This window comes from Pongo abelii, chromosome 8 (assembly GCF_028885655.2).
Source record: "Pongo abelii isolate AG06213 chromosome 8, NHGRI_mPonAbe1-v2.0_pri, whole genome shotgun sequence".
Lineage (NCBI taxonomy): Eukaryota > Metazoa > Chordata > Mammalia > Primates > Hominidae > Pongo > Pongo abelii.
Genome location: NC_071993.2, coordinates 84,395,470 through 84,423,405, shown reverse-complemented (window position 1 = coordinate 84,423,405; position 27,936 = coordinate 84,395,470). Strand labels below are relative to the sequence as shown.

The window sequence follows — 27,936 nt, the reverse complement described above, 5'->3', positions numbered from 1 at the left end:
GCAGTTCAGCAATTGACCTAGAAGACAGAGGCACAGAGAAGGCAACCAGGTCCAACACCTCTGGGTGTCACTGACTCACACACAGAAGGCTGTCACCAGAGCATTCCTCGGCTGCCCCCTGCTGGCACACAGCCTCACCTGACCGGATTTGTTCCTATGAGTCCTTCCTCTTGCACACAGAACTCCCTAGTACTTAGGGGCCACAGCTTATATTTCCCCAGGTCTACAGCCATCTCCCAATATAGTAGGCCCTCACTTAACATCATCACAAATCCTTGGAAACTGTGACTTTAAGTGAAACAACACATGTATGCCACAGGAACTTAACTCTTGTTTGTATCAGTTAGCCTATGGTAAAATTGGTTTGGTTATACAGTAAGTTGTTTTGCTTAAAGTTTCAGTTTCCAAGAACCCAAGGATGATGTGAAGTAAGGACTTACTGTATTTAGTCAAAGATGGTGTGAACTGAGGATGACTTCCACACAGATTCCAAAGAGGTGGCTCCCAAATGATCCAAAGGTCTGCATGGCTTGCATTCCCTTTCAAGTTCATGGTTAGAAAATACCAATGCCCAGACCATACCCCAAGCCAATTAAGTCAGAATTCCAAGGATGAGTCCTAGCCACTGGTCTATTAAAAACTGGCCAGGCGATGCCAACGTTCAAACATTGCTGAGAACTGTTGAGAGAGAGGTTCAAGTTCAGATGCAGTCAAGCTTGGAGGGTGAGGAGCCACCTGCCATAGCCGCATCCAAAAGAGGCCCAGGTCATCTAACCTAAGGAGAATGCAAGGAATGGATGATGAAAAGTCATTAACACATCCTTTAGGCCCAATCCAATCATCACTGCAAGCAGCTAAGTGCCACTGCTGCTTCTTCAGTTCAGCTTTCTCTGTCCTCACAAAATCGGAAATAGCACTTACAAATGCCTCTGTTAGTATCTGCAGTCTCTTCAGAGACTAAACAGTGCAGTATGGAGACAGTAGTAAGCATAAATTCTCCCCAAATTCCTTCTAAAATTTTTGCTAGGGGCACAATGGAGCAGTATAAATGAGGAGGAAAAAAGCAAACTGACATCACTGGAAAAAGTTCAGGAAGGTGCTGAAAGATGTATGTGTACTCACATGGTAAAAACTCAAAAATCTTAAAATAACTAATATTTGAGAACTATTTAATACATCTCATTTCATTTTCACCAAACACACATAGTAATTATCAACCTGAGGTCCACATCAGGATTACTTACATATATATTTTTAATATGCTCCTTTTTTACTCCATGGAGTAAGCCCAGAAACCTGTATGGTGCTAGAATAGTGATTCCCTAAAGATGTCCACATGCTAATCCCCAAAACCTATAAATGCTACTAACCTCACTTGACAGAAGGGCCTTTGCAGAAGTGATTAAGTTAAGGGGCTTGAGATGGGTAGATTATCCTAGACTATCACAGAGGGCCCAACATAATCACAAGGATCCTAATAAAGGGAGGCAGGGGAATCAGAGTGAAAAGAAGATGTAACAACAGAGGCAGAGGTGGGGTGGTACGACTGCAAGGAAGGGGCCACAAGCCAGGGAATCCAGGCAGCCTCTAGAGCTGGAAAAGGCGAGGAAACAGAGGCTCCCCAACAACCTCCAGAAGGACGGCTGCCCTGGTGACACCCTGATTTTAGCCTAGTGAGTCCCATCTTAGAACTGTAAGATGATAAGTTTGTACTGTTTTGAGCCTCTAGGTTTGTGGTAATTTGTAATAGCAGAAATAGGAAAGTACTACATCATATTTCTCAAAGCCTCCAAGGATGATGCTGATACACCATCCCAGATGCTCCACGGCACAAGAATTTGTAAGGAACTTCAGAGACAAAAACAAAGGTAGGAACCACTGAACTTTTTAAAATGCACATTCCATGCGGCCCAACAAATCCACTTCCTGGAATCTATCCTGAAGGTGTTCTTGCAGAGGTATCAAAACATGTGTATAGAGATGTTCATTGCGGTTGTAGCATAGCAACCAAAAAGGGTCCACTGGTATGGGACTAGTTGAATTATGGCATATCCACACAATCAAATACTATGCAGCCTTTAAATAAAGGATGAAGGCAGCTTTGTATGTATCGGCAGGGGAGAAAACTACAATGCATAGTAAGCGAAAAGAGAAAGGTGTAAATGAGTGTGCTCATTGTGTTACTACAGCTGTCCCTCAGAACCTGTGACTCCCAAGTATACCAATATGTGTGCATACTCAGGTCCTGCAGTCAGCCCTGAGGAACCCACAGATAGGAAAAGTCAGCCTTCCACATGTACCGGTTTGACATCCCATGAATACTGTATTTTCCATCCATCTTTGGTTGTGGATGCAGAAACTCCAGATACGAAGGGACAATTGTATTTATTGAAAAAAAAAATCCACAATATAAGTAAACTAGCACAGTTCAAACCCATGTTGTTCACGGGTCAACTGTATGTGTATAAATACATTTATATACAAATATATCTGGAAGAATATAGTACAAATGTATAATTGTGGGAACAGGGTAGCTAGAGAACAGGAATGAGAGGAAGACCCATTTTTTCACCGCATACCTTTCACTGAATTATCTGTTCAAAAAAATAAATTTGAATAGCAAAACAAACAAACAAAACACACAAATAGGAGAGACCCAAGAAACTACACAGGGACCTAATCGAGTATTCAGAAATCTAGTCCTTTGATTTTTCAACTCAACATCTTGGCCTCTTCCAAAATATTAAGTATAAATTTCAAAAGCATTTACTCTTCAAATAGCATGAACAAATGTCAGCTAAGGTTGAATGTAGTAGTAAGGAAGGTAAACACTACTCTCTGCCTTAATATTTTCAAAGTGCTTTGAGGTCTGCTGCAATATTTTTGTTAGCACAATCCTAGAGATAAACATGGCAGAGAAGATTAAAAATGTTACTTGTGATCCTGGATGTTCCTGAAATTACTTTAATTATTTTCTGGACGTATTCTAAATGGTTTTGTTCTCTCCTACTATAACACTCAAGAAAAAAAAAAAAAGAATCCATTGCAGGATGATAAACTTAAGTAAACATGCATCAGTAATATATGAATTTAATTACTGCAAATTCAATGGTAATTAAATATTGGTAATACCCTATATTTGGTAAACTTATTAATTCTACAGGCATGAAACTAGTGAAACCAGAGGCTACGTACGCTGTAACTGAGCAGCTCTCAGTTGCTTCTTCAGTCGTTCCACTTCATTCTTTAAAAACCTGATGTGACGCATCATATTTTCTGGAGAATCAATCTCCATGGAGATATCTCTAGGCGATGGTGGAGCAGAGACAGGCTGGTCTAATTTTTCCTGCAGGATTCTTCATTGAAAAGAAAAATTCCAACAATGACAAACAGTTTTCCTTGAAAAGACAAAACAACATACTAGCTGGCAGGTTTGTTTTAAAAGCAAGCTCTTGTTTATTGCCAGAATTCACAGGGTTGCTTAATTCCTCTGCCCATTTTACATCAAACTTCTGGTTGCCCTTACTTGGTGTCTCAGGTCAAAGGGCAGAGCTGATTCTAATCTCCCTTTTTCCTTTTAAATGACTACTGGTAATTAAACAATACTGAAAAGTCTTTATTTAACAACTGGATCTGATAATTATGCCTGGAATACAGTATGCACTTAGAATTATCTGCTGTTTCAATGTTCAACTTCTTGGGTTTAGTGCATGAAGATGCTGAGGAAATTCCACTCTCTTATGGCTTTTGATTGAAGCTTCTAAGCTACTATGAATCTCCTTGGAGGGTAAAGTAACACAGAGACTCAACTTCTAAAATTCCCTCCTGCAAAACTAATTGCAAGGGCATGGCAAACTGTACTAGTGGCCCTTTGCTTTTGGCCATAGCAAAGGTAAAAAGTTAAAAACAAAACCAAAATTATCAGGTTAATAATTAGTAGCGCCACCTTCTTTACCAATTATTTTTATGTTGAAGGATATAAAATGCTGATATTCAATAGCTCTGACCTACAAAATGAAAACTTCCATACTGTTCAACCCAATAATTTGGCACTAATACATGTAAAACCTCCAACTGCCTTTTACAAAGTCTTCCTTTGGCAACAGATCTCTAAATCCCTTTCCATAGCTGCTGGGGTTTTTGTTTTGTTTTTACTTTGTACCTTTGAGTTTGTCCAAGAGCAAACTGAGTTACCTCCATCCAGGTCTACCCTTGAGAAAACTAGTGTGTTAAAGATTATAATGGTTCCTGCACTTATTACATAAAATGACTTTTCATAATTTAACTTATTAGTACTGCTACAATAATACCTATCAGTAAAGCATGGTGGATATGATTATAACAAGTATTTCTTATAGCTCTAATTTTCACTTTTCTTAAAGCTATGTGGTATGCCTATATTTTGCAGATGTAGACATGAACTCAAAACAATTACAAATATGCATCCAAACCAAATACTTAAGGAGGAAGGGCTCTGGGTAGCAAACAAAATATCTTGGTGAAGTAGATTAATGACCATTTTTAAGAAACTCACTTTTTACACCTGTACACATATTCCACATACAGAATCTTCTTCCCATTCTTATAAGCCCTGCCTCACACACTCCAAAGTACTCAGTGCTTGAAAATAAGGGCCTATCTTGCACAAAGAGGTTTAAGAAATGTTTGCTGTTGAGTGACATTCCACTTCCAAGTACATACATTTTACATAAAGAATCCTAGCCTTAAGTATGTAAAGGTATTTGTTTACAGTAGGTTTTAAAACAGTTTTACTATTAAAATCTCAGGCTTCCTAATGAAGTAAATTCCAGAGATGTATAAATAATAGTACGCAGTATACCCTATGTACTTTACAAAACAACTGAGGATGCCAGTTCAATAAGGTGGAAAGTCGAAATTGCAACCATCCTTGAAAATACTTTAAAGGTGAACAATAGCGTGACTAATTCTCTCATAGCCTTGTAACACCAAATGAAAAGAAATTCTACTGGGACAGTATGATAGCAAAGAATAAAGAGGTGCCCAACATGGGAATAGTTCAGAAGGCTTTCAACATTTTTTTTCCTTTGGCCAATTAAAATGATGTGCATCACCAAAGAATTACGGTGTCCTACTGCTATCCCTCAGTCACACCCAGAACAGCAACACACACACACACACACACACACACACACACACACACACACACACACACACACACACACCCCCCCCATATTGAACAGTAAGACTAAACAAACCGCTTTTCAGCTTCAAGCTTATCCATCCTTTTCCAGAGGCGATTAACTAGTGCTTCTTGTTCTTGTTCCAATGTATTTTCAAGGTCAATCTTCTCCCGTCTCAACTAAAGGAAGGAAAAAAGTGTTACCAAAGTGTCAGGCCACTTATACTTTGTTAATACATTTTTTATTGAACAGTTAGGACCCCTTTTCTTGGAGAATACTGCAAACATATGGCCAACTTTCTGGCACAAACATATTAAGTGCATCTAGTTCTTAAACTCTGAAAAAAACTAGATAGGTTCATTCTTGGATGTTAATGCTTAATTGTTGTCTGGTACATGAAATGCATTGCTTGTTTCAGCATTTATTCGAGGCACGTGAAAAGTCCTCCTTAGAGAGGTCTTTAGGGGAGTTCGGTGTACTAGTCATATCAGGACTTTTCTGGGCTTATCCCTTATAGTTCCAGGCTTACAGTTACTCTTCCGGGCTTGTCCCTTACAGTAAGTCAGAAAGGTTATATTACTATTCATATAAATAACTCTTAAAAGCTCCCAAACACTCTACATACTGGTTAATGGAGATAAATAAACATGTACTAAGATATAAAAACACACACAAAATATGATAAACACCAAATCCACAATACTGGTTACTCTAGGTTACTCTAAGGATTTAGGGAAGGAAGAAAATTTGATTTGGGGGAGGCTTTGCAGTTGGGGAGGGAACCCCAATAGTGTTCTATTTCAATGAAGCAAACATGGGAAAATTCAATTAACCAATATTGAGCAATATGTAATAAATACTGAGAACAATGACTGGATAATGGGGGCATAGCAGTGAACGAAGGAGTCAGGAATTTCTGCCCTCATGGATCTTCCTTTTAGTGGGGGTCAAGACAGTAAATTAAACAATTATATACTTGTGAAATAGAATGAAACAGATATGCAGAAAAAGAGGGCTGGTAAGAGAGACTGAAAGTGCAATAGGTTTCATAGCAATGAGTAGAGGACATGTGTTCTATCATTCTCTGTACTTGACATTAAATAATTGAAAAAATTTTCTTAATGCAAAGAGCCTATGCTACTGCTTCCATGTTATTTCTTCAACCAGTGGCAATTCACCTTTCAATGGCTGAGTCAACAAATTATTCCTGATTGCACAAAGATGTTAACAGACTTCACATTTCCTTAGTGGGTCACAGAGGCAAGCTCCTCATCCAAACATCCCGTGTGTATACATAAGGCAGAACCAAAAACATGAATAAAATGTAGTCTTTTAAAGAAATCAAACATCAGAAAATAATATCCAAAGTTCGGTTTTATTTTTACAGCCAAATGACATTCCTCTTTCTGAAACTCTTGGTAGCTTAGTCTTAAGAAGCATCAATCTCAACCTCCCGAGATGGTTAGTACTACCAACACCACCCAAGGTCCTTAAGGAGCACACAGAGAGTAAAAGACTTGCCCATATTCACACAGGAGCACAGGATAGCCAATGAAGGTGAGCAGCTATTTGTTCCACATCTGAACCAGAATGAATATGCATAAAATCAGCTGCCTTAGAACCTGAACAATCAAGACCTGAGAGAAAATGATATAAGGATAATGATATCATCATGTTCTAAGTTTAGAGAAAAAAGGAGGTCTCAAACAGATGGGAAAAACACTCTCATATGATGACAGAGCTCTAGGCTTTTCTTTTCTCCTCTCAAAGCCATAAAAATAGCTGTAGAAACAACTGGCCATTTGAATATTTAAAATATTTCCTACAAACTTAGGTACAGTCACAAAACAGCAGCCAATGCACTGGGATGAGACTCCTGTAATTAACACTTCTGTCTTATGATCATAGACTTTGAGCCAAATGCCTAGGTTCAAATCCCAGCTCCATCAATCACTAGTTAGAAAATGTTGAGAAAATTACTAGATATAATTTTACCATTTACAAATTAAGGGACAAAAATAATGTGTGGCTCATTGGATTACAGTGAGCATTACATTTGTAAATCTAGGTAAACCATTGATAACTAATTGGCACTTAGAAAGCACTCAACACTTTTTGGCTATGATAATCACCATATCTGGATATCCGTTCTATTTCTGTTCCAGCCCTCCAGAATGGAAGTCCTACAAGGGACTTGTCTGTTTCATTCATTGGTGTATCCTCAGTATCTAGACTAACATCTGGCAACTTATAGGACATCAATATATATTAGAGGGCTTATTTGACAAGTGAATAAATGATTACGTAGCAAACTGGAAACAGAGCTTCAAAATATGTTGTATTTGCATGGCAGAATGTGATTCTGAAAAACAGTTCAAGGGCAAAAAGGAGGAGGTGCAGGGTGTCAAAATAAGTCAAATATATTGTGCCGCAAAGTTGGGACCGCACTAACGTGCAAATGCTCCTCAGAATGTTAAACAATTCCTCTACCTGCAGCAACAATGAGAAATCCTGGAACCCTTATATGACTCCTATTAAACTTTGTGATTCTCTGCATTCATCATACATTTTGGCTAAGCTTTGAAGTACAATCCACAGTCATTTCTTTTCTTTTCTTTTTTTGAGACAAGGTCTCGCTCTGTTGCCCAGGCTGGAGTGCAGTGGCACGACCATGGATCACTGCAGCCTTAATCCACTGGGCTCAGGCAATCCTCCTGCTTCAGCCTCCCAAGTAGCTGGGCCTACAGGCACATGCCACCACACCTGGTTAATTTTTTATTTTCTGTAGAGATGAGTCCTTGCTATGTTGCCCAGGCTGGTCTTGAACTCCTGGCCTCAAGCAATCCTCTGTCTTGGCCTCCCAAAGTGCTGAGATTACAGGTGTGAGCCACTGCCCCCAGCCTCAGAATTATGTTTATTTAAACAAATAACTATGAGGCATTTACCTTTAAGGATCCCAATTCCGGTGTTTAAAAGCATCATAGGAGGTAGAGGTAGTTGATAAGCAAGAAAAAAATTCAAGCAGGCATCATTTTGCAGTATGATGTCTAGTGGAGAAACGCATGCTCAATTACTTTTAGAGTAAATACTCATAATACTAATCAATAACTCTGAGAAGCAAAATCAAGACAAAGCTGTCTTTACCCATATGTAACTAATGAGGCATGTGACTCTGAGCAGGTCACTCAGCTGCTGTAGCTCCGATGCCCTCATCTATGAAATGAAAAGTTTGGCCTTGATGATGCCTGTGGTCCCTTTCTGGCCTATCCATTCTGTCATTCCCTGCCCAGTGTCAAGACAGTAGCTGTCTTCAGTCGGAGTTAGTTCCGTCACACACATTTAGAGCCGGAAGCAGCAAGGCAAATCGTCATTTTAAAGCTGAGGAAACCACTAGCCTGCAAGATGACATGACTCAGGCAGTCATGCCACCAAGATAGGAACGGATATCGGTCACCATGGCAGCCAAAATTGCTGGGTCCTGTACAACCAGCAAATACAGAGGAACTTGAGGGAAACATGGATTTAGGGCAAATCATGCTGTGGTTTGTGGGCCTATCTCCTATGCCAACAATACTTGAGAGTAGCAGAGTTGGGGGTAGCTGATGCCAGGGAAATAAGGACAGTTTAGGGAGTCTATGAGCGATTTTGGAAACAGACGAGATCAGGAAACATGGGTTGGAGCTCTACGTGAATCTTGGCTCCTTCCTGGCATCTGTTGGTAGAGTTACCAGCTATCAATCTACTGCCCACCTCAGCAAACCTGGGCACCCTGAGTGTGAAACTTGGGTTTGCTGTCCCAATTTGCTCTACTAATTTATTTCCATGATGCAGGCAACACAGGAGGCCCCAGCTCAGCAGTGTGGATTCTCAAGTACAGTAGGTCCTTGAATGTTCAACGTCCTTTTATTATAATGTTGACGAGGGGAAAAAAAAAAAGCAGATTCTCAGTGGGGCCTCTGTCTATGTAGAGTTCACATGTTCTCCTTATGTCTGTGTGGGTTTTCTCCAGATACTCGAGTTTACTTCCATGTCCCAAAGATGTGCAATCGGCATGTCTACATGGTCCCTCTGGAGTGAGTGAGAGTGTGTGTATGTGTCCTACAATGGGTTGGTGTCCTGTCCGGGGTTGGGTCCTGCTTTGTGCCCTGAGCTGCCAGGACAGGCTCCAGCCACCCTTGATCTGAACTGGAATAAGCATGTTAGAAAATGAATGAGTACAAATTATTGTAAAATACAAACTCATAAAGTATATGCTAATCATACAAACACATGAAAATCAATGATGCAGTATGCAAGTGTTCAGCAAGCCGCTGTAATTGTTACTATTTGCTTTTGAACTGTGAGTTGGGAGGAGGTGCTTCTTACAATTTTTACTTTGCAAACATTTATCCCTTGATTTAACACATCACTACTATGACCATCATTCACTGATTCACTAAAAATGGGGTAATTATATGGTTTTCATTAATCCTTAATATATGCATAACTCACATTTGTTTCAATGTTTAATATCAGAAGTATGTTGGGTCTTTATTTAGAAGTGTGATAATTTTTTGTGACCAGAAATATGTCATAGGAACTTAACTCTTGTTTATATCAATCAGCTTCTGGTAAAATTGATTTTCATATATGTTGTTTCACTTAAAATCAGTTTTCAAGAACTACACTGACAATGTTAAGTGAGGACTTACCGTATTTCATTACATAGGCTGGCAGTGCTATAGGACTCTATATTATCTTTAACCCTGCAAAGAGCAGGGCCTCTTGTTTTCTCAGTTTTAAAAATCTCAACTTTTCAGCATTGTTGAGGAGCTCTGGCTGACATTAAAGAGCAGAGAAGTTAGAGGAAATCATATTGAGTCCCTTGGTTAATTTCCCCTGAAGTTCTTTATCAGTTTCCCCACCACTTCCTGCCCACCTAATTCCAAATCCTATATATTTAGGGCCGAAGTGAACATAACAGTTCTGCCAGTTAAAACAGATTTTCAATGCTTACACTGTCCTGGTCAATGCACAAGCTCATAATATATGTTAAGTTTCCAGGGTAGTAAGTTGGAAATTCTTGCTTCAGGTGTAAAAAGCTGAGTGATACAGTGCTTTCAATATGCTGGTCTCTATCTGTAATAATCTCTCTTCCACATCCTTCCTAATATCATCTGATCACTTTTTTAAAAAAATTGGTGTTCATACAATATGTACCCCACTCATCCCTTACCAAACATCTAATTTTCAGGCTAACCCAAGCCCCATACTGTGATTATTCCGCAAGCATCCAGCACCAAGGGATAGAGCTGATTTATTCAATGGAGCTGAATATTCATTGGAAAGACTGCTTTGTAATTAAGTCAGTTCAGTGAACTGCCAAATTCTTTACTCCTCTTGAGTAGCTCTACTTTTCATTGCAGGTTAATTAACATCAGACAAGGAGTTCTTATTATATTCCCAAAATAAACTTAGAACTTCTTCAATGAATAAACTTAATATATAAAAATGCATCCGGCTTATTTGAATTCACAGCCGGTCCTACCCGTGTCTTCTCAGCAGATAGGTCCTGACCAACACCCAAAGAAGCAGAAAGGGAGTGGGCCAGCCCAGAGGTGGCTCCCAGTGCTACCACAGTTCTTTCTTACTATTGCATTTTTCCATTTAAAGAGGACTACGATGCTCGGGTGGGAGTAAGGAATGTTTGGCAAAAAAGCCGGATGAGAACTCTAGCTAAATATTATACTCAGTTATAGGATTTTGAAAGGTTTTAGTGAATCTTTTCAATCTGCTTTGAAAAGTTTTAGTCTAAGTACCATATTATCATCATTACTCTGGGAAAATCTGTTTTGAAACCCAAACATCTGATTTATAACACAAATTTTGGAAAGCAGTCCATTATAACTAAGACATGTACTAATCCAGGCATAATAAAGAAAAGGGAAATCCTATGAAATAAAGGCTATCATATAAATAGAACACAAAGTTTGCCAGGCACTTAAGCCTGGGAAACAGTGAGATCCCGTCTCTACAAAAAAAATAAAAAATTATTCAGATGCAGTGTCATGCGCTTCCAGTCACAGCTACTCAAGAGGCTGAGGCAGGAGGATCTCTTGAGCGCAGAAGCTTGAGGCTGCAGTGAGCTATGACTGTGCCACTGTACTCCAGCCTGGGTGGCAGAGCAAGACTCTGTCTCAAAAAAAAAGAACGAATGAACGAATGAGAAAGAAAGAAAGAAAAGAAAGAAAAGAAAAGAAAAGAAAAGAAAAGAAAAGAAAAGAAAGAAAGAAAGAAAGAAAGAAAGAAAGAAAGAAAGAAAGAAAGAAAGAAAGAAAGAAAGAAAAAGAAAAAGATAGCAGAATACTTTAAGACCCACATTAACCAAACTCTAAAGTTGACTAGTTTTTTAAATTTTTTTTAATAACAGGCAAGTCCTAAAAAAACACAAGAGTGTGTTGGGGATTTAACACAACTTCCCAAAGCCTTTCAGGTTAGGTTATGTCTAAAGGCTATGTCTAAAGGCCATTAAAAGCTTAGCCCCACCTCCTATCACTTTACTACGTGATTTCATAGATGTTCAAGTGTTCAAAGAGCTGACCTGGGGGTACATCAACATCACCTGGGAAAATATAAGTACAATATTCAAAAAATAAATCAGTCAGAAAAATGGTCACAGTTTTGCTTCTACTACAAGAGCAGAGACAATCTCATTCCATCCTATTTTCCCATACACCTGAGTTAATCCAGATTGTGCCTACATATTGGAAAGAAGTGACTAACAGAATTCATGAGGGGGCTAATAAAATACATCACGTGCATCTGACATGAAAATAGCTAAGAGCAATCCACAGTGGTCCTTGACAAAGCCTTCACAAAGTAAAGCAATGGAGACAAGTAAGGTAAAACAAGCAATGTCTGTGTCAGCTGTCTGTTCAGGTGATCAGTGGAATTTTGCTCAGTCCTGGCAATTCTCCTAAGGTGGAAGACATCTGACCCTTGCATTCTGGAAAACTGTCTTTTAAAAAAAAGACAAAACAAGTAGTCAGTCTGTGTTACAGATAAACTAAGACAGGTGTTCATAGACCACAGCGTTCCCCCAGGTGTCTATTTGATTAATCAAGCTGTGATTGCTTTCAGAATTTTAAGAACAAGTTCTAGGTCATCACACAGCTCATGCAATGCTGAGAACAGAAAGAGTTGAAGGAAGTCTGCCAGTGAGGAGCAAGGAAAAGGGGGAGGAAGAGTAGTCACTTTCTAGACTAGAAGATCAAAGTTATAATTGAAAATAAACTTATCTACATATATCTAAAATACAGGAAAAAGGAGAACTACGCAAAAAAAATCAGAAAGAACTATACAGCAAGGTAAATATGGTTGTCCCTTGGCTGAAAGTTAACGCTGTTGATAATTTATCTTCCTATTTTTTCCTGGCCTGCTCAATTTCTTAATCAACATCTGCTGTTTTTATAATAGAAAAAAACTTAGATATCTAATCTTAAAAAAACTGAGTTTCCTAGTATAATTGAATAGTACATCCAAAAACAGCAATCAATTAATATGGTATTATCTGGCATATTTAAAATACAGAATGAGCCAATCAACCTTCAGAAGAATAAATGACAGGGAAAGCTCAGTTATTTGGAAGATAGAATTTTCCAGATAGCTCAGAGTTAACCTTCTTTAATATAGCTTACAACTTTTTTCTTCTAAAAAATTATGTTCCTGTAAGAATTAGATTTGTTCTTAGAAATTCATATAATTTCAGGACAATATTAATATGCCATTATTAACATGAAAATGACACTATTTCATAACTTATCAGTTCAATAAATTTTGCTTTCAATGAGAAAAAACTTTTTAAATAGACACATTTAATTAGATTAATACAGTTTCTAGTCTTAACATTTTTATCACTAACATCAACATAATATTACAGAAATTTGCACACTGGGTTCATTACTCGAGGGGATTCTTTTAACAGATAATTGCCGTTGAGGGAAAGCAAGTTTCACAGTATTGTGTATACATTCTTTTACTACATCAAGAGTTCAGTGGAGAAGTCCTCAGGAAATAAATGACATCTGTAACTGTTGCAAATATACTATCAGATCAGTGGCTACCATCAGACTATTACCTAAAATAAGCATCTTGCTGGGTGTGGTGGTGCATGTCTGTAATCCCAGCTACTTGGGAGGGTCATGCAGGAGGACTACTTGAACCCAGGAGTTTGAGACAACCCTGGGCAACACAGTAACAGGGATGGGGGGCAGAGAAATTCTAGGCAGAAAAGGGCAGGTCCCTGGCAAAACCCCATCCTCAAGCCAAAAAGCCTGAAACCACAGTCCAAAGTGAGAACTCATATCCCTGTTTTTCCACTCGAATGTTGCCTTTTCCTAAACCACCCATGGCCCTGTCCCATCCCACCCTATGCTTATTAAAAAAAAAAAAAACAAACCCAGACTCAGCCGGCAGACAGGACTAGAGCTGGAGGTTGGAGAGAAGTGGTTTGACTTCAGAGGGACAGCCTGCTGGCGTAACTTTGGAGAAGACTCCAGGCAGACTTCAGGGGAAGATTATCTACCTGCCCCATCCCCTTTTCAGCTCCCCTTCCCGCTAAGAGCCACTTTCATCGGCAATAAAATCCCCCACATTTACCATCCTTCAATTCATTTGTGCAACCTCATTTTTCCTGGATGCCAGACAAGAGCTCGGGAGCTACGAGTGCAGACACAAAAGGCTGTCACACTGGCCCTTTGCCCTTGCTGGTGGAGGGCAGCCGACTCATACAAAAAGGCAAAGGGCCCACTGAACTCTTAACACTTAAGCTGTCCATGGACAGCGGAACTAAAGAAGTACTGTAACACACCCTCTGGGGCTTCAGGAGTTACAGGCACCCCCGCCTAGATGCTGCTATGGGGCCAGCACAGAGTTCGTTCCTGCCAGTACCTAAGCAGCCAGCTGGTGCCAGCACTTGTTCACTCCAGTTCCCACACTGGAGCTGAGAGTGGTGGGCTGAGTAAATGAGACACCCCTCTCACAACTACTGCAAAGGGGTCATGGAAATATCCTGCTTCAATAGCAAGACTTCGTTGTCTCCCAACCCAAAATATTATTAAAGTTAAAACGAGCTTCTTTAAGAACAACAGGGCAACTTCTCTTGCCCTAATGTGATTCATCCAAAATGGAAGTTTTGGACAAACTTGATGTTCTTTATCCAAAATGGAAGTTTCCTTGATAAATCATTTCTTCCTTGTCATTACCACATTCATCCCACTTCCTTACAAATAGGGATGATGAGTTTACTTAGCCATTCATTCATTTGCTGTGTGTTCAGCTAGAGAGAACACCTAAGTCATCAAGCAAATTCTTGTTTTGATCATAAAGAAACCGACCTGTGCATTTCACAATTACAACTAGGAAGTCTCAGTAAAGTATCCCTGGGTTTCACTGCTCTACTGCAGCAAACCAGTGCCCTTCAACTTAACACGCAAGGTCTTTGTCCCCAGTGGGTAACCAGAAGATGCACATCATTGGATCATGATTAACTGCCTCTCCTCTGACACAGGAAATACATTGAGTTTTTCCCCTTCCATCATGTAACATCATCTGTACAAGTTGATCTATATGTGGCATCTGATGCTTCAAAATAAAGTCTTAACAAGACTTACAAGATGGAACACAGTGAGTTTTTCTATTTAATTGAAATTGAGTCTAGGAAAGGAATTCTGGGGGATTTTTTTCCTTTTTCATATCCTACAGAGAGACTTATCTGTGTCCCTTGACAGAGCTCAGAGTCTATTTTCACAGGTCTGGAGTTGGCACCCCTTAGCTGGCTTCATCACATCCCAACAAAAGGATTCCAAAACAAATCAACTCAACAGAGAGCCTCCTGAAGCTTCTTTTGAGTATGGTGTATTGACCCTAGTTTTCTCACTTCCAAGGCACAAAATTCCATTTATTTATCAGCTATTATCTGAGGTTTCTTCCCCACCTCTCTTGGACAAGCAGTGGGTGGGATGAATGTACCCAAGCTTCTCAGGCAACTGAAACATCACCGTGGATTTGCTGCAATCAAATTCCCACCAAGCCGACTTCAGGGTTTACTATGATTATGTCTCCAATACAGCTTATCTAAATGTGCAGACATAAGTTATGATGTTTTATTTTTTAAAAAGCAGGGCAGCCAATTATAAATCCACTTAAAAAAGATAGGAAGAGAAAAGAGGAGGAGGAGGAGGAGATGAAAAACATCAATAGCTGTTTTTCTAGAGGAACTGCAATCTAGGTCATGTTTTCTCATTTTTGTACTTCTTTTTGTACTTGTTTTCCAAACTGTCTTGAAAGAACAATGGATTATTTTTACAACGCAAACGTTTGATTTAAAAAAGATTCCAAGACTTCCATAATCTGAAACTTGTATTTATAACTAAACTACAAAGTATGCATGGTAGTCACTAAATTTCATTTCCTTAATGCAAGTGACTCCTCAAGGAACATGGTTGTTCTTTGTGTTTTCAAAATGGCACACAAAAATCAGTAGGTGCTCTACTCAGCACAATTTCAATGGATTCCTTCAGCTGTCAGAATCTGCAAGGGAAGCTTTTAGCATGAATGGAATTCCAAACAAGACCCAGTATAGTCACACTACCTGTGAATTTAAGAGAAACACCATTGATATGGTTTAGCTCTGTGTCCCAATGCAAATCTCATCTTGAATTGTACTTCCATAATTCCCACATGTTGTGGGAAGGAACTGGTGGGAGATAATTGAATCATGGGGGCAGTTTTCCCCATAGTGTTCTCGTGGTAGTGAATAAGTCTCACGAGATCTGATGGCTTTAGCAGGGGTTTCTGCTTTTGCATCTTCTTCATTCTCTCTTTGCCTGCTGCTGTCCATGTAAGACGGGACATGCTCCTCCTTGCCTTCCACCATAATTGTGGGCCTTCCCCAGCTCCGAGGAACTAATCCAATTAAACCTCTTTCTTTTGTAAATTGCCCAGTCTAGGGTATGTCTTCATCAGCAGCGTGAAAAAGGACTAATACAACCATGTTTTACAAGAGTTAGTAAAACCACATCACCCAAGGATGCAAACTTGAATATGAGCCACTAGCCACTCAGTTCACTCATAAATCACAAGGACACAAAGATTATCTGTATAATTCACTAGAGTTAGTTGCTGTAGCTATTAAAACAAGTAGCATCAGAATTGTATGGGAACTGGCTATGATATCAGTTTGGTTATATTTCTGAATGAATTACCTTCTAGACAACCAAGGCAGAAAGGCCATCTTGTATCCTTAGCACTATCCTTAACTGTTTTTTAACATCTTAAGAACCACTATTCTAAGAACTGGAAATGTGGAAATTTTCTTTCCTTCCTGATAGACTTTAAAATATACTAAATATTTTCCTGCTTAAGACAATGAATTTAAAAAATTTTGTTCAGAGGATTCAAATTCATTATTCTAAACCCTGGCCTCTGTGATTTGCTGCAGCTGTAGATGATGAGGGGACACTGAGATGAGTGAGGGTCACTCCCTGTACTGCCCCTGGAAGCTGGGGTCCCATTAAGTCCCTTTAAGTCACCCAGTGTCATTTAGTGGCTGAAGATAATCACTGAACACGGTTAGCACTGAGGCTTGCACAAGCCCTGGTAGAGCTATGTGGCTTCCTTCCATCTGGCATTCACTGTAAAGACAAGCCTAAACCCTCAAGTACACCACACAGCAGATATCAAAACCTCCTCTTACTCCATGACCCCCAAAGTAGAGGGGGGGAGTCAACTTCACATCTCCTTTACAGCTCTTTTCCTGTTCTTGGCATCTTTACTCTATGTAGTACCTGCAAATACTTTTTACTACCTATTTTCTCTCATTTCTGCCTCCTCTCCCATCTCTGCCTCCCTGCAACATGGCTGAACATAGACCCACTTAGCCCGTAAGTGTCTTTTCTCCTGTATCAATCTCAGAGCAGCTGCAGGCATTCTCTGCTGGCTAGCGGGCTGCTGTGTTACGGTGGGAGCACCATTACTCTCCTCCACCACAGTACTCTGCCCAGTGCATCCCTCAGCACTGGCCTCCCTGGACCAGGCTCCTCAAGGCCAGGGACCTCCCAGCATCTTTCTTAGAAGAGTCTGTGACACACAGCAGGTATGCAATACAGGTGTATTGGATTAATGCAGGATGCATGCCATACAAGGGCATTAACAGCAGCATGGGCAAAGAAGAAAGTTAAAGAGGCCAGATCACAAATGACATATGAGCATAAATATGTCCATAACTGAAGAGACAGACAACCAGTTCAAGGAAGGTAGTGAAACATTTGAGGCTTAAATAATATACACACTTGTTTTCCTGGAAAATGGGTAGGGCAAAGGGCAAAGTACCATAGGAATTAGATGACATTTTTCAGTATAAATGGCAGCAGCTACAATTTTTGGAGAGCTAACAGATTAGAGTCACCAGGGATACAGTGTTAAGGTCAACCTTGTCTCGGCCCTCCTTCATCTTATAGGGAAGCTATTAGAAAGAAACAATTAAACAGAGTACTGAATGTTACAAGAGTAGTTCTGAATATTATAGAAATACCTCATAGCACAGACACCCAACTGACTGGAGGAGGGATGCTAGTAAGGCTTGAGCAGGGATAGGACAGAGGAGGGAGAAAGTGTTCCAGGCAGAGGAAACAGATCCATGAAGATCTGGAGGCACCAAAGCATTGGACAAGGCAGAGCACTTTTTTGAAACTGCAGGTCAAGACCCATTACTGGATTGTGAAATTAGTCTAGTCTTTTGTGACCTACATTTTAATAAAAATGAAATATAATTAAATAGAAAATCAGTGCATAGCATGTAAGTACTGTTTTATGAAACTCATCACAGTGACACATACAATTACACATCATCAGTGACTAGGTTACCATATAAATGTATTTCTTGCTGTGCAGTCCACATTTGAATAATCCTGCATCAGAAAGAACTTTAGTACACATGGAGTGTGAGGACAGGCAGGAAGGACAACTAATCCTCCCCAAAATATACAAATAAGAATTGCAACTGCTTCACAAAAGAGGTCAAATTGCATGCATGAGGCCATACTGTTTACTACAGATGAGAGGGAGATTTGAACCCAGAGAAGTTTCCCTAAACTACACGGGCTAAGATATCATTATAAATGGATGCTAATAAGCTAATTAATATACCAATCCTAAATCCAACCTTTATATATGGGTTTTAGTGCTATGGAAGAAGGGGGACATCTCAGATAAGAAAATAAGTCCCTAAATTCCAGGAATAACTGAAAAAAAGACACAGGGCCAACTACAGGAAGGAAAAAGTAAGGGGCCTGGTACATGGTAGCCAATCCTGTTACACCATGTAAGTGTTAGCTGAATTAGATGACTAACCCCCCACGGATATAGTGCCCTATTTTTCTACAGTACTACTTAATAACCATGGAGTGTCTAAAACCCATGTACTGTATGCCACTGTTGTCTTCTTCCCCATCAGATAATTTTCAGAGCAGAGTACACAAAAGGCCCTCATATCTGATGAGCTAAACTTCACTTATTATATAAACTAATGTGTGCCTTTTAATGCTAGACAAGTAAGGAAAATTTTCCCTAAGTGGCAGAACATATTATTCAGAATAAGATTTCTTGACATGAACAGAAAATTCCAAGTTCCAAATGTTCTTACCATTACCTAAGAAAATGTGAATAGCAAATAAGAGATGTATAGTGACCACGTTTGAAGAAAAATCTTCAAGTCAGGGTTTATAGGCACTGGCCACCAGTGTTTGTTTAGAAAGCCCCAATATCATTAAAGCCATGTTGACTAGATTAATCCAATTTACTAGACTAATACTGTGTGCTACAAAGACCACACAATTTTACATTATCCTGAATATGCTTTTTTACATCTGCTTATAAATTGACTTTTGGCATCAAGCATTTAAGATGCTAAATAAATGCCAAAAAGGTAACTAAAATAAATGATTAAAAACTAATGCAGGCTGTTTGAACAGGAAAGCAGCAGAGTTCTTTGAAGTATAAAAGAAAGATGACATTGCCTTTACTTTTACAAAGGCTAAACTCTTTCCAGGGTCTAAAAGACCACTAGGACGAGAACCAGGGGACCACGTTTGCCACTCATTAGCTGTGTGACTTCAGAAACCCTCCCAATCTCTCTCCGGGTTTCCATTTCTGAAAAGGGAGCATGAGCAAGCTGGGCCACTCACAGGCCAAACTGATCTATCACTGAGCAGTGATTCCCACCAAGCCCAACTCTGCAGCAAACTCTGGAGGGAGAGGAAATGGGAATAAGAGGCTGTTGTCCCAATTTCTAAGAGCAGAACTGACGCCCCTACCCCTGGATTTATTTGTGATTTTCCCACTGTCTCATGTCCCCACTAGCGTCTAGGGAAAAAGGTAGTCTTCCCCACATCATGGACTTCTAGCTCTACAATTCTGTGAATTATAATACTGCAAAACACCAACAGAACCATTTATAGCCCATAGACCTTCATGATCTAGCTGTGAACATTCCCCGAAGAATAAGAGGATTCCAGATTCAAGGCCTATGAAAAGAATGAATGATATCTGACTAATTGAAGTGTCCATACCAAAGGACTAACTTTCAGTGAGATAAACTTACAGTGAGGCCCTGCTGACATGTGAGTTAACTGGGGCCTTCCCAGGAAGAAACTCAGCCCAGTTAAGTTCTGCTTTACAGAGAACAAAAAGGAGCCAACTCAGAAACCATGATAACCCAAGCTCTACTTTCAAAACAAACACGTCGTGACCAACTCAAATCTCTGGCAGAATGCCTTCCAATATCCCTTCTGCAGGTTCAACCCACTACATGCAAAGTATGGATTATTTTAAAATTACATTTTGTTTGCACAATTTTAAGGAGAGTTACCACGTGACCCAGCAATTTCACTCTTTGGCATATGACTAAGAAAAATGAAAACATATGTCCACACAAAAAAATTAAATGTGAACGTTCATAGCAGCATTCTTCATAATAACTAAAAGATGGAAACAACCTAAATGTCCATCAAATGATAAATGGATAATTGATGAGTGTGATATATCCATACCAGAGATGATTATTTAGCCAGAAAAAAAGAAGCAGCACAGATACAACAGGGATGAAAACATTATGGTAAATGAAAGAAGCCAATCACAAAAGACCACATATTATTTGATTCCATTTACATGAAATGTCCAGAATAGGCAAATACACAGAAGAAAGTAGAACAACAGTTGCTTAGAGGTTATAGGTGATTAGAGGTGACAGGTGAACGGTATGGGGTTTCATTTTGAGTTCACGACAATGTCCCAAAATTGATTTGGTGATGGCTGCACAACTCCAAATATGCTGTAAACCACTGGGTTGTATCTTTTAAGTGGGTGAATTATAGGATATGTAAATTACATCTCACTAGAGCTGTTAAAAAGAAAGGGAACTGGTGAAAGGATTATTAAGCAGAGGGAACGGGTTCACAGCTGGTTGCTTTGAAGTCAGAGCCCAGGCCCTGAACACTAGCCTGTGCTGCCTTCTAAAATACAGAGGACCACTCACCATTCACATGCCCAAACCTACACTTACCACTGATCTAACAAAGCAGTGGGACATGTGGGAGCATATGTGATAACTGCCTTCAAGTGGCTTATAGTTTAAAAGCATTGACTGTCAGTAAAGCAAAGACATAAACTACATGTAAATCATGATAAGGCATAGTGTAGTGCATGCCTTTGCTCTTCTGACAATAATATAGAGTACAGGCTATCCTTTATAATATAATATAGACTGTAACATATACTACATCATATCATACAATACAGATAATTCCAAGAGACGGCCTCAAGGGCTGGTCAGATCATATCCATGGAAACTAAGAGATTTATTTCTATTAGAGGGAAAAACCAAACATGCCCCCTGATTAAAATTATTTATAGTAAAATTATAGTCAAATAAAACACATTTAATTACCCCAGTCATACCCAAAGCAAAGTGGGGGAAATTTTTATGACAATGTTAAATTTTTCCACTTTAATTAAAACATAGGCTTCATATGCTGGATCTGAGGCTTACTTCTAGAATGGGCTTTGCATTACACATATTTTATTGTGGAAATCTATTTCTTTACCATCAAGGACTGAAATAAGCCTAAAAGGTCACTAAGTTATTGACTTGGTATAGAGAATATACGCTTCAGACTTCATTTTAAAGGGGTTCAGCTACTAAAGTCTGCAAAGGGTTTTAAGACAGGGAGGCAGGACTTTTTCCCAGGAACAATAGGATGAGACTGCCCTTCTTTCTGACACTAGGCCACTACCTCCCCCTTGTGGCCATAGCTAAACCCTCTGGGTCACGGTCCTAGTTTGAAAGTCTCCTTTAGGAGCCTGTGAACAAATACCAGAGAGAAGCTATTATATTTTAAATATTGACAACCATCATTGTGAAGGGCATGGCCAGGCAAAGCTCTCCTAATACTAGATTCTGTGAGAACTTCACTTGGTCACTTGGTTAACTCTTGATTAACAAGTAAATACTTGGTGTGTCAGGGACTTAAACACAAATCTTCGAAGCTTAGCTTAACTTGAACAGAACTAGAGCTACTGCCTATCCTGGGAATTAAACGGGTGAACCTCAGAACAAAATGTTTTTAAACTGGTAGGGCACGGGGCATGGTGTCTGGTTAATTTAGACACTGAATTTAAATTTGGAAGATGAATGGTAAGAAGAAATTACTCCAGATATGTATAAAATAGCCAGCCCTTGAAAACTGAACTTTCATCACAGAAAGGATGAAAACACTTTTAGGGTCATCATTCAGTGTTAGAAAACCTAGTACCATTCCCTGCTTTGCTACAGGTAAAAACAAGAATAACAGAATAACTAAAGTCAGTCTTACTTTAAGACAAACTCTAACTTCCCTTCAAACCTTGCAGCACGATCACTGTTTCATTCTCAGGTAAAATATTCAAACTAGAGCGGTCCTGAGAGTGACTGATGGAATGAGTTAACATGGCGTAAGGTGCACAGGGAGAAGCCTGAATGTGAGATAAATCAGACAACTTTAATGAGGCTTAGCCTAATCAGGGCAATCAAGGATCTAAAATACAAACAGCTGGAAGATCTTCATCTACTGCATTTTACATGGAAACCCAGGTAGCAGTACACTAGCGTCAGCCTCTTATTACCTAGGGGAACTAAAATTTCAGGACGCTAGCATGGGTGAGGGCATTGGGGAACACCGAGGCTAGCGATAATATAGTCTGACACACCCTGAATGGAGTGACAATAGCTGCCCAGAGTTCTGTGTGATAATGGGACATACAGACCAAGTCTGGACTCCCAAGGCCAATGTTCCAACACCAATGCCTGCTGAGGGCAGAGGACAAAGGGATTGTGTGCTATTACTACTTTCCACCTTTGTACCTTGTTAAGTTTGCCATTTCTGGTTTCAGTCTGTCCTGCTCTGTTTACAAATGGAGAACCTGAGCCCAGAGAAATTAATGAAGTTAATATAAGGTCATACAACCAGTCAGTGGTTGACTCAAGGTGAGTTACCAAGTCTATGACTCCATATTTGTACCAACAAGTCTGGACCGGGAGAAGAGAAGGCTCATGTAAGGTTGCTAATCATTCAAAGAGGAAAATGTTAATTGTTTATTCTGAAGAAGCTTTGAAAGACCAGTTTTAGTTCCATAGCAACACTGTCTTAGGAACTTTCACAGAAACTATCCTGTGGTCAAAAACATTCTTCTCCCTTTGCTTTGCAAAAAGGAAGCTGACATTTCCTGCTATAAATCAGTACATCACAACTTATCTCCTGAAACTTTATTAATTGTGGTTAAAAAAGAGAAAATGTGTGACAGAATGATAGGAACTATGTAAACCTATCAATGCTCACTTTAGAAATCAAGTCTCCACAGTGGGGATAGAAAGCTGAAAACTACTTTTCACTTAAATTCCTCCAGGCATCTTAAAGCTTAAAAGAACAAGCTGAGAACGAGAAAATACAATGTAAAGGAAGAGCTATAGGTGCTTACCTGTTCTAATGTAAGTTGCTTAGAAATGGTGTCATTCTCCAGTTTTTTAATTTTCTTCATCAGTTTGTTGACCTGAAATTCCTGCTCTTGTTCAAGATGCTGTTCTAGTTCGGCTTTCTCATGCTGCAACTGGAAAATGAAAAATACACAGATGTGGAAATCAGGCAACTCAAATGCCATGGAAACATTGGCTCCAAAAGGTGACTATACGAAGAAGCTATACCACAAAAGTTACATTACCCATTTTTGCTCAAATGTGCAAGTGTATATCTAGTAATCTGTGCCTAACTGGTTCCTCTAACTTAAAACCAAAAGTTATAGGGAATGGAAATGCAATTTGTGTTTTGCAATATACTTTTTGCTACCTTTCAGGTTTTATACTATAGGCATACAAATAAATTTTTTAAAAATAGAAATTTCATACCAATTTTTATTAAATGAATGGCAGTTTATTCAGATTTGCATCATGTATGTAGACAGAGATGTCAAAATCACAGAACATACTTAAGTAAATTATTCAGAATGCTATTTCCAGTGTACAAGTAAGCATGCCTTCACAAAAATCAGCACAATTATTTTTCCATACAGAGGCTGTATACCACAGTTACTATATATTTCCTAAAAACCAAGAGGGAAAATATTGGCTGGTCATGGTGGCTCACACCTGTAATCCTACCACTTTGGGAGGCCAAGGCAGGTGGACCACCTGAAGTCAGGAGTTCAAGACCAGCCTGGCCAACACAGTGAAACTCTGTCTTTACTAAAAATATGAAAGTCAGCTGGGCGTGGTGACAGGCACCTGTAATCCCAGCTACTTGGGACGCTGAGACAAGAGAATCGCTTGAACCCAGGAGGTGGAGGCTGCAGTGAGCTGAGATCACGCCATTGCACTCCAGCTTGGGCAACGAGAGCAAAACTCTGTCTCAAAAAAAAAGAATCTTATTCATGCAATTAAAAGATAAGGCTACGGTGTCATTACCAGAGAAAATTTAAAAACAAAAACAAACCAAACTCCAACCTACAAAACCAAAGGAAAATAAAAGAAATCCAGTGGACCCACAGGGACTTGGGGAGGTTCTCATTAATAATTGAGCATTATTTTTATAACACTCTCAACCGGGGGGGTTTTGTTGATCCACAGCAGGGGTTGGCCTGATGTTTCAGAATTAAGGGAAAAAAGTAAAAGCTACTAAAAACAATGAAGCACACAAAAGTTTTAGTTTTTTGCTGAATAGGACACTGCTCCCTAATTTTATGTTCAAAGCCATTTCTTTTGGCAGACACTATACACCAGGTTCTTCACATGCATTTAGACAGGCATGGTCACTTTCATTTTATATGTGACAAATCACATTATTAGACTGAAGCAATACAGCTGGAAAGTGGCAGAGCTTGGGACCCAGACCCCGCCCAGAACCCCAAACCAGTGCTCTCTCCCGCTGTATCACTGAGCAAACCCAAGAGAGGTCGCCTTCAGACTGCTCCACCCATGAGTACCTACCACACCCTGTGCACCTGGAAAGCCAAATGATTAAACATAGAAAAAAAGCCACGTATGCTTGCCCACGGGATGCAACATTTCTTTGTAAACCCTCCTTAGGGTGGAGTGGACAACTGAGAGCTGAGGCAAGCCTGATCATCCTCAAAATGGCTACAAGTAACACTCTCCACATTTGACAGTGTCCACTGCCCTGAAAACACATACTCAGTTTAAGGAAAAAAAAAATTGTTTTGGCTAGGCGCAGACGCTCACGCCTGTAATCCCAGCACTTTGGGAGGTCGAGGCAGGTGGATCACATGAGACCAGGAGTTCAAGACCAGCCTGATCAACATGGTGAAACCCTGTCTCTACTAAAAATACAAACAAACAAACAAATAAATAAATAAATAAATAAGCCTGGTGTGGTGGCATGCACCAGCTACTCAGGAGGCTGAGGCAGGAGAATCCCTTGAACCCAGGAGGCAGGGGTTGCAGGGAGGCGGAGGTTGCAGTGAGCCAAGATCACACCACTGCACTCCAGCCTGGGCAACAGAGCGAGACTCTGTCTCAAAAAAGAAAAAAGAAAAAAAAGAAAAAAAAATTTTAATCTGACATAGTCTTCCAACACTGGAAGTACTGACTAAATAGATGCTATTTTCCTTCCAACTGTTTTTGATGTTCAAGGCCGAAAATAACTTGGTCAATCTTGCAGGGACCCAAGAGAAAAGCAGGTGTAAGGAGGTGCTTACAGTGACAAGTCTATATTTAGCTAGCTCTTTAAAACTCAGGTTCTGCAAGACCAAGCAGCAATTAAAAGAACTAAGACGAATGAACAGAGAACAAGAAGAGTTCCCAGCACTTTCAACAAAAAGAACCCAATGGAACAAGCATCGCTTAGGAGGAAAAATACAGCAAAGCATGTACATCTGCACCTAAGGCTTTCATTCAGTAAGCGTGCTGTGCTGTCTTCTATCTGCAGGTACTATGTGAATGGTAGGCGAGATCTATAGTTAACACATCATCCTTGCTCTAAAAATAGTTATGAACACTAAGCTTTAACAGTATCTACTAGTTATTGAGAGACGATAAACTTAAGTCTTAAAACCTTTAAACTACTTGCATAGCTTTTAAAATATAGTAGCTATGTTTTCCTCCAATATGTTTTCAACTGCTGCCATTTTTATTTGAAAGAACCCTTCTTTTTTCTCAACATTATGCCTCTGCCCTGAGGTAAACTAAAACAATAAAGGATGTAATCTAACATTGAAAAATCTCTTGCCCACCAAGCAGCGTTTGTCATAGAATGTTAATCTGAGGAAAGGCAAGGCTCTCACTGGCTTGCAGGAAAATATCCATATTTAGACAGATGGTCTAACACTGTCAGTAGCTTTAGGTACTTCCTTTTAGACTACAGATTGAACTAGTAATAAAGCCTATCAGAGCTCTCAATTTTAGGAGGCATTTTCCTCTCAAAAGCTATACCCTAAGGAAAATTTGATGGTAAAGCTGTCATTACCAGAACTCAAGTAAGGTCACTGGGTTACACTAACCCATTTGGAAAATATCAAGCCATTCTGAGATCTAACTCTGTTTGCTAAAGATTCACAGTTTTTATCATCCCCCAAAGACAGTGCTAAAACAAACAGTTCTGCTGCCTGCTTTGTTCTGCCACCTCAGGTGACATGCAACAGAAGCAGAGCATGGAGTTCCTGAACAAAGACTAGAAACAGAAAATATAGTTCTTCCTGGAACAAAGAAACTGCCAATAAAAAGAGAAACATGGCCAGGCACAGTGGCTCATGCCTATAATCCCAGCACTTTTAGAGGCCGAAGCAAGAGGATCGCTTGAGCCCCAGAGTTTGCAACCAGCCTAGGCAACACAGTGAGGCTCTGTCTCTACAAAAAAAGATTAGCTGGACATGGTGGTGCGTGCACCTGTAGTCCCAGCTACTCAGGAGACTGAGGTGAGAGGACTGCTGGAGCCCAGAAGGTCAAGGCTGCAGCGAGCATGAGTGCACCACTGCAATCCAGCCTGGGTGACAGACTGCGACCCTGTCTTAAAAAAAAAAAAAAAGAGCTTTCTTGAGAGAAACACAGAAGTAACTCAGTCCCCTAAAATCATGAGACAAGGGTTAAGATGAGCAAGAGGTAAGAGGTAGGATGCAAATGTGTGCATAGGGACCTTGAAGGACTAATAACTACAGAACTTGCCTCACATAGTTTGTCTAAGAAAAATTCAGATATTCTCTTTTAAACAGATACCATGTAAATTCAAGCAACGTGGCTCCAATAGGGTTTGAACCAACACTCTGAACTGACTTGCCTATTTTAAAGCTATAGCTCATGGCACCACAGACGTAAAAACCCTGGGAAGCCTGCTGCAGGGTGACTCAAGACTAGCTGTCAGTTTTACCTCTGACGCCCATCTTCAATATGGGCAAACTTTTCTAGGCATGACTTTAAATTTATAATCATAGGTCTTAATGTACTGTTACATGAACAATTTTAAATCTTCCAATAAAGTCAAAGATCCTGAACTAGAACAAAAATTATTCCATCTAATAATAATCAAGCATATTAATTAATATTTTGAAATGATACTCATGTGTCTGCCTTAAATATATATAAAGCTAGATGCCTAGGCAGATTAAAAGGCTTTTTTCAAAAATCAGAATTTTCAACAAATACATTTTTTATATAAAGCCAATCTCAAAGATTATGGAACAGTTTTATAACCCTTATTTGTGCTATATGTTAACACTAATAAAAATATCCCTGTGGAATCAGAATCACATAACAATGATCCCTCAGCAGATCACATTTTCAACAGAATTAGGGTTATATAAATAAAAGTTTGTTCCTTGGGATCCAACAAGAAAAACATATTAACAGAACTGAAAAGGGCATAAACGAAAATGCAACTATATGCTCAACTATAAATCAGTATAATTTTAAATTCTAAGTCCTAAAGCAAGCATTTTCTTATATCATCCACTGATTATATATATAGTCTCAAAGCAAACTTCCAGCCCAATGAAATACACAAGTGTAGCATTAATTTGATCTTAAGCAGGCTAGCCTTAAGCATCATCCAATTACCAATAATTGTTGTGCTTATAATTTACAAAGGATTTCTGGAACCACTTCAATGAACCAGGCCTTTTACATAATAGATTCAAGAACTCTGCACCAAAGGACTTTTTATTCTCAATAAATTCTTTCTAGCAGGTAGAGGCATTGAAAATC

The 27,936-nt window shown here is 39.5% G+C and overlaps 1 protein-coding gene across 1 annotated transcript in view; it reads right to left on the bottom strand.

The window, feature by feature from the left end:
* CCDC6 (coiled-coil domain containing 6) overlaps positions 1-27,936 on the bottom strand; it is a 116,992-nt gene that overhangs the window by 19,659 nt on the left and 69,397 nt on the right. The window contains exons 3-5 of the mRNA XM_002820914.5: positions 23,211-23,339; positions 5,238-5,341; positions 3,196-3,356 (exon numbers count right to left, since the gene is read on the bottom strand). Coding sequence (XP_002820960.1) covers positions 3,196-3,356; positions 5,238-5,341; positions 23,211-23,339 — 394 coding nt within the window. The remainder of the gene's footprint in view (positions 1-3,195; positions 3,357-5,237; positions 5,342-23,210; positions 23,340-27,936) is intronic.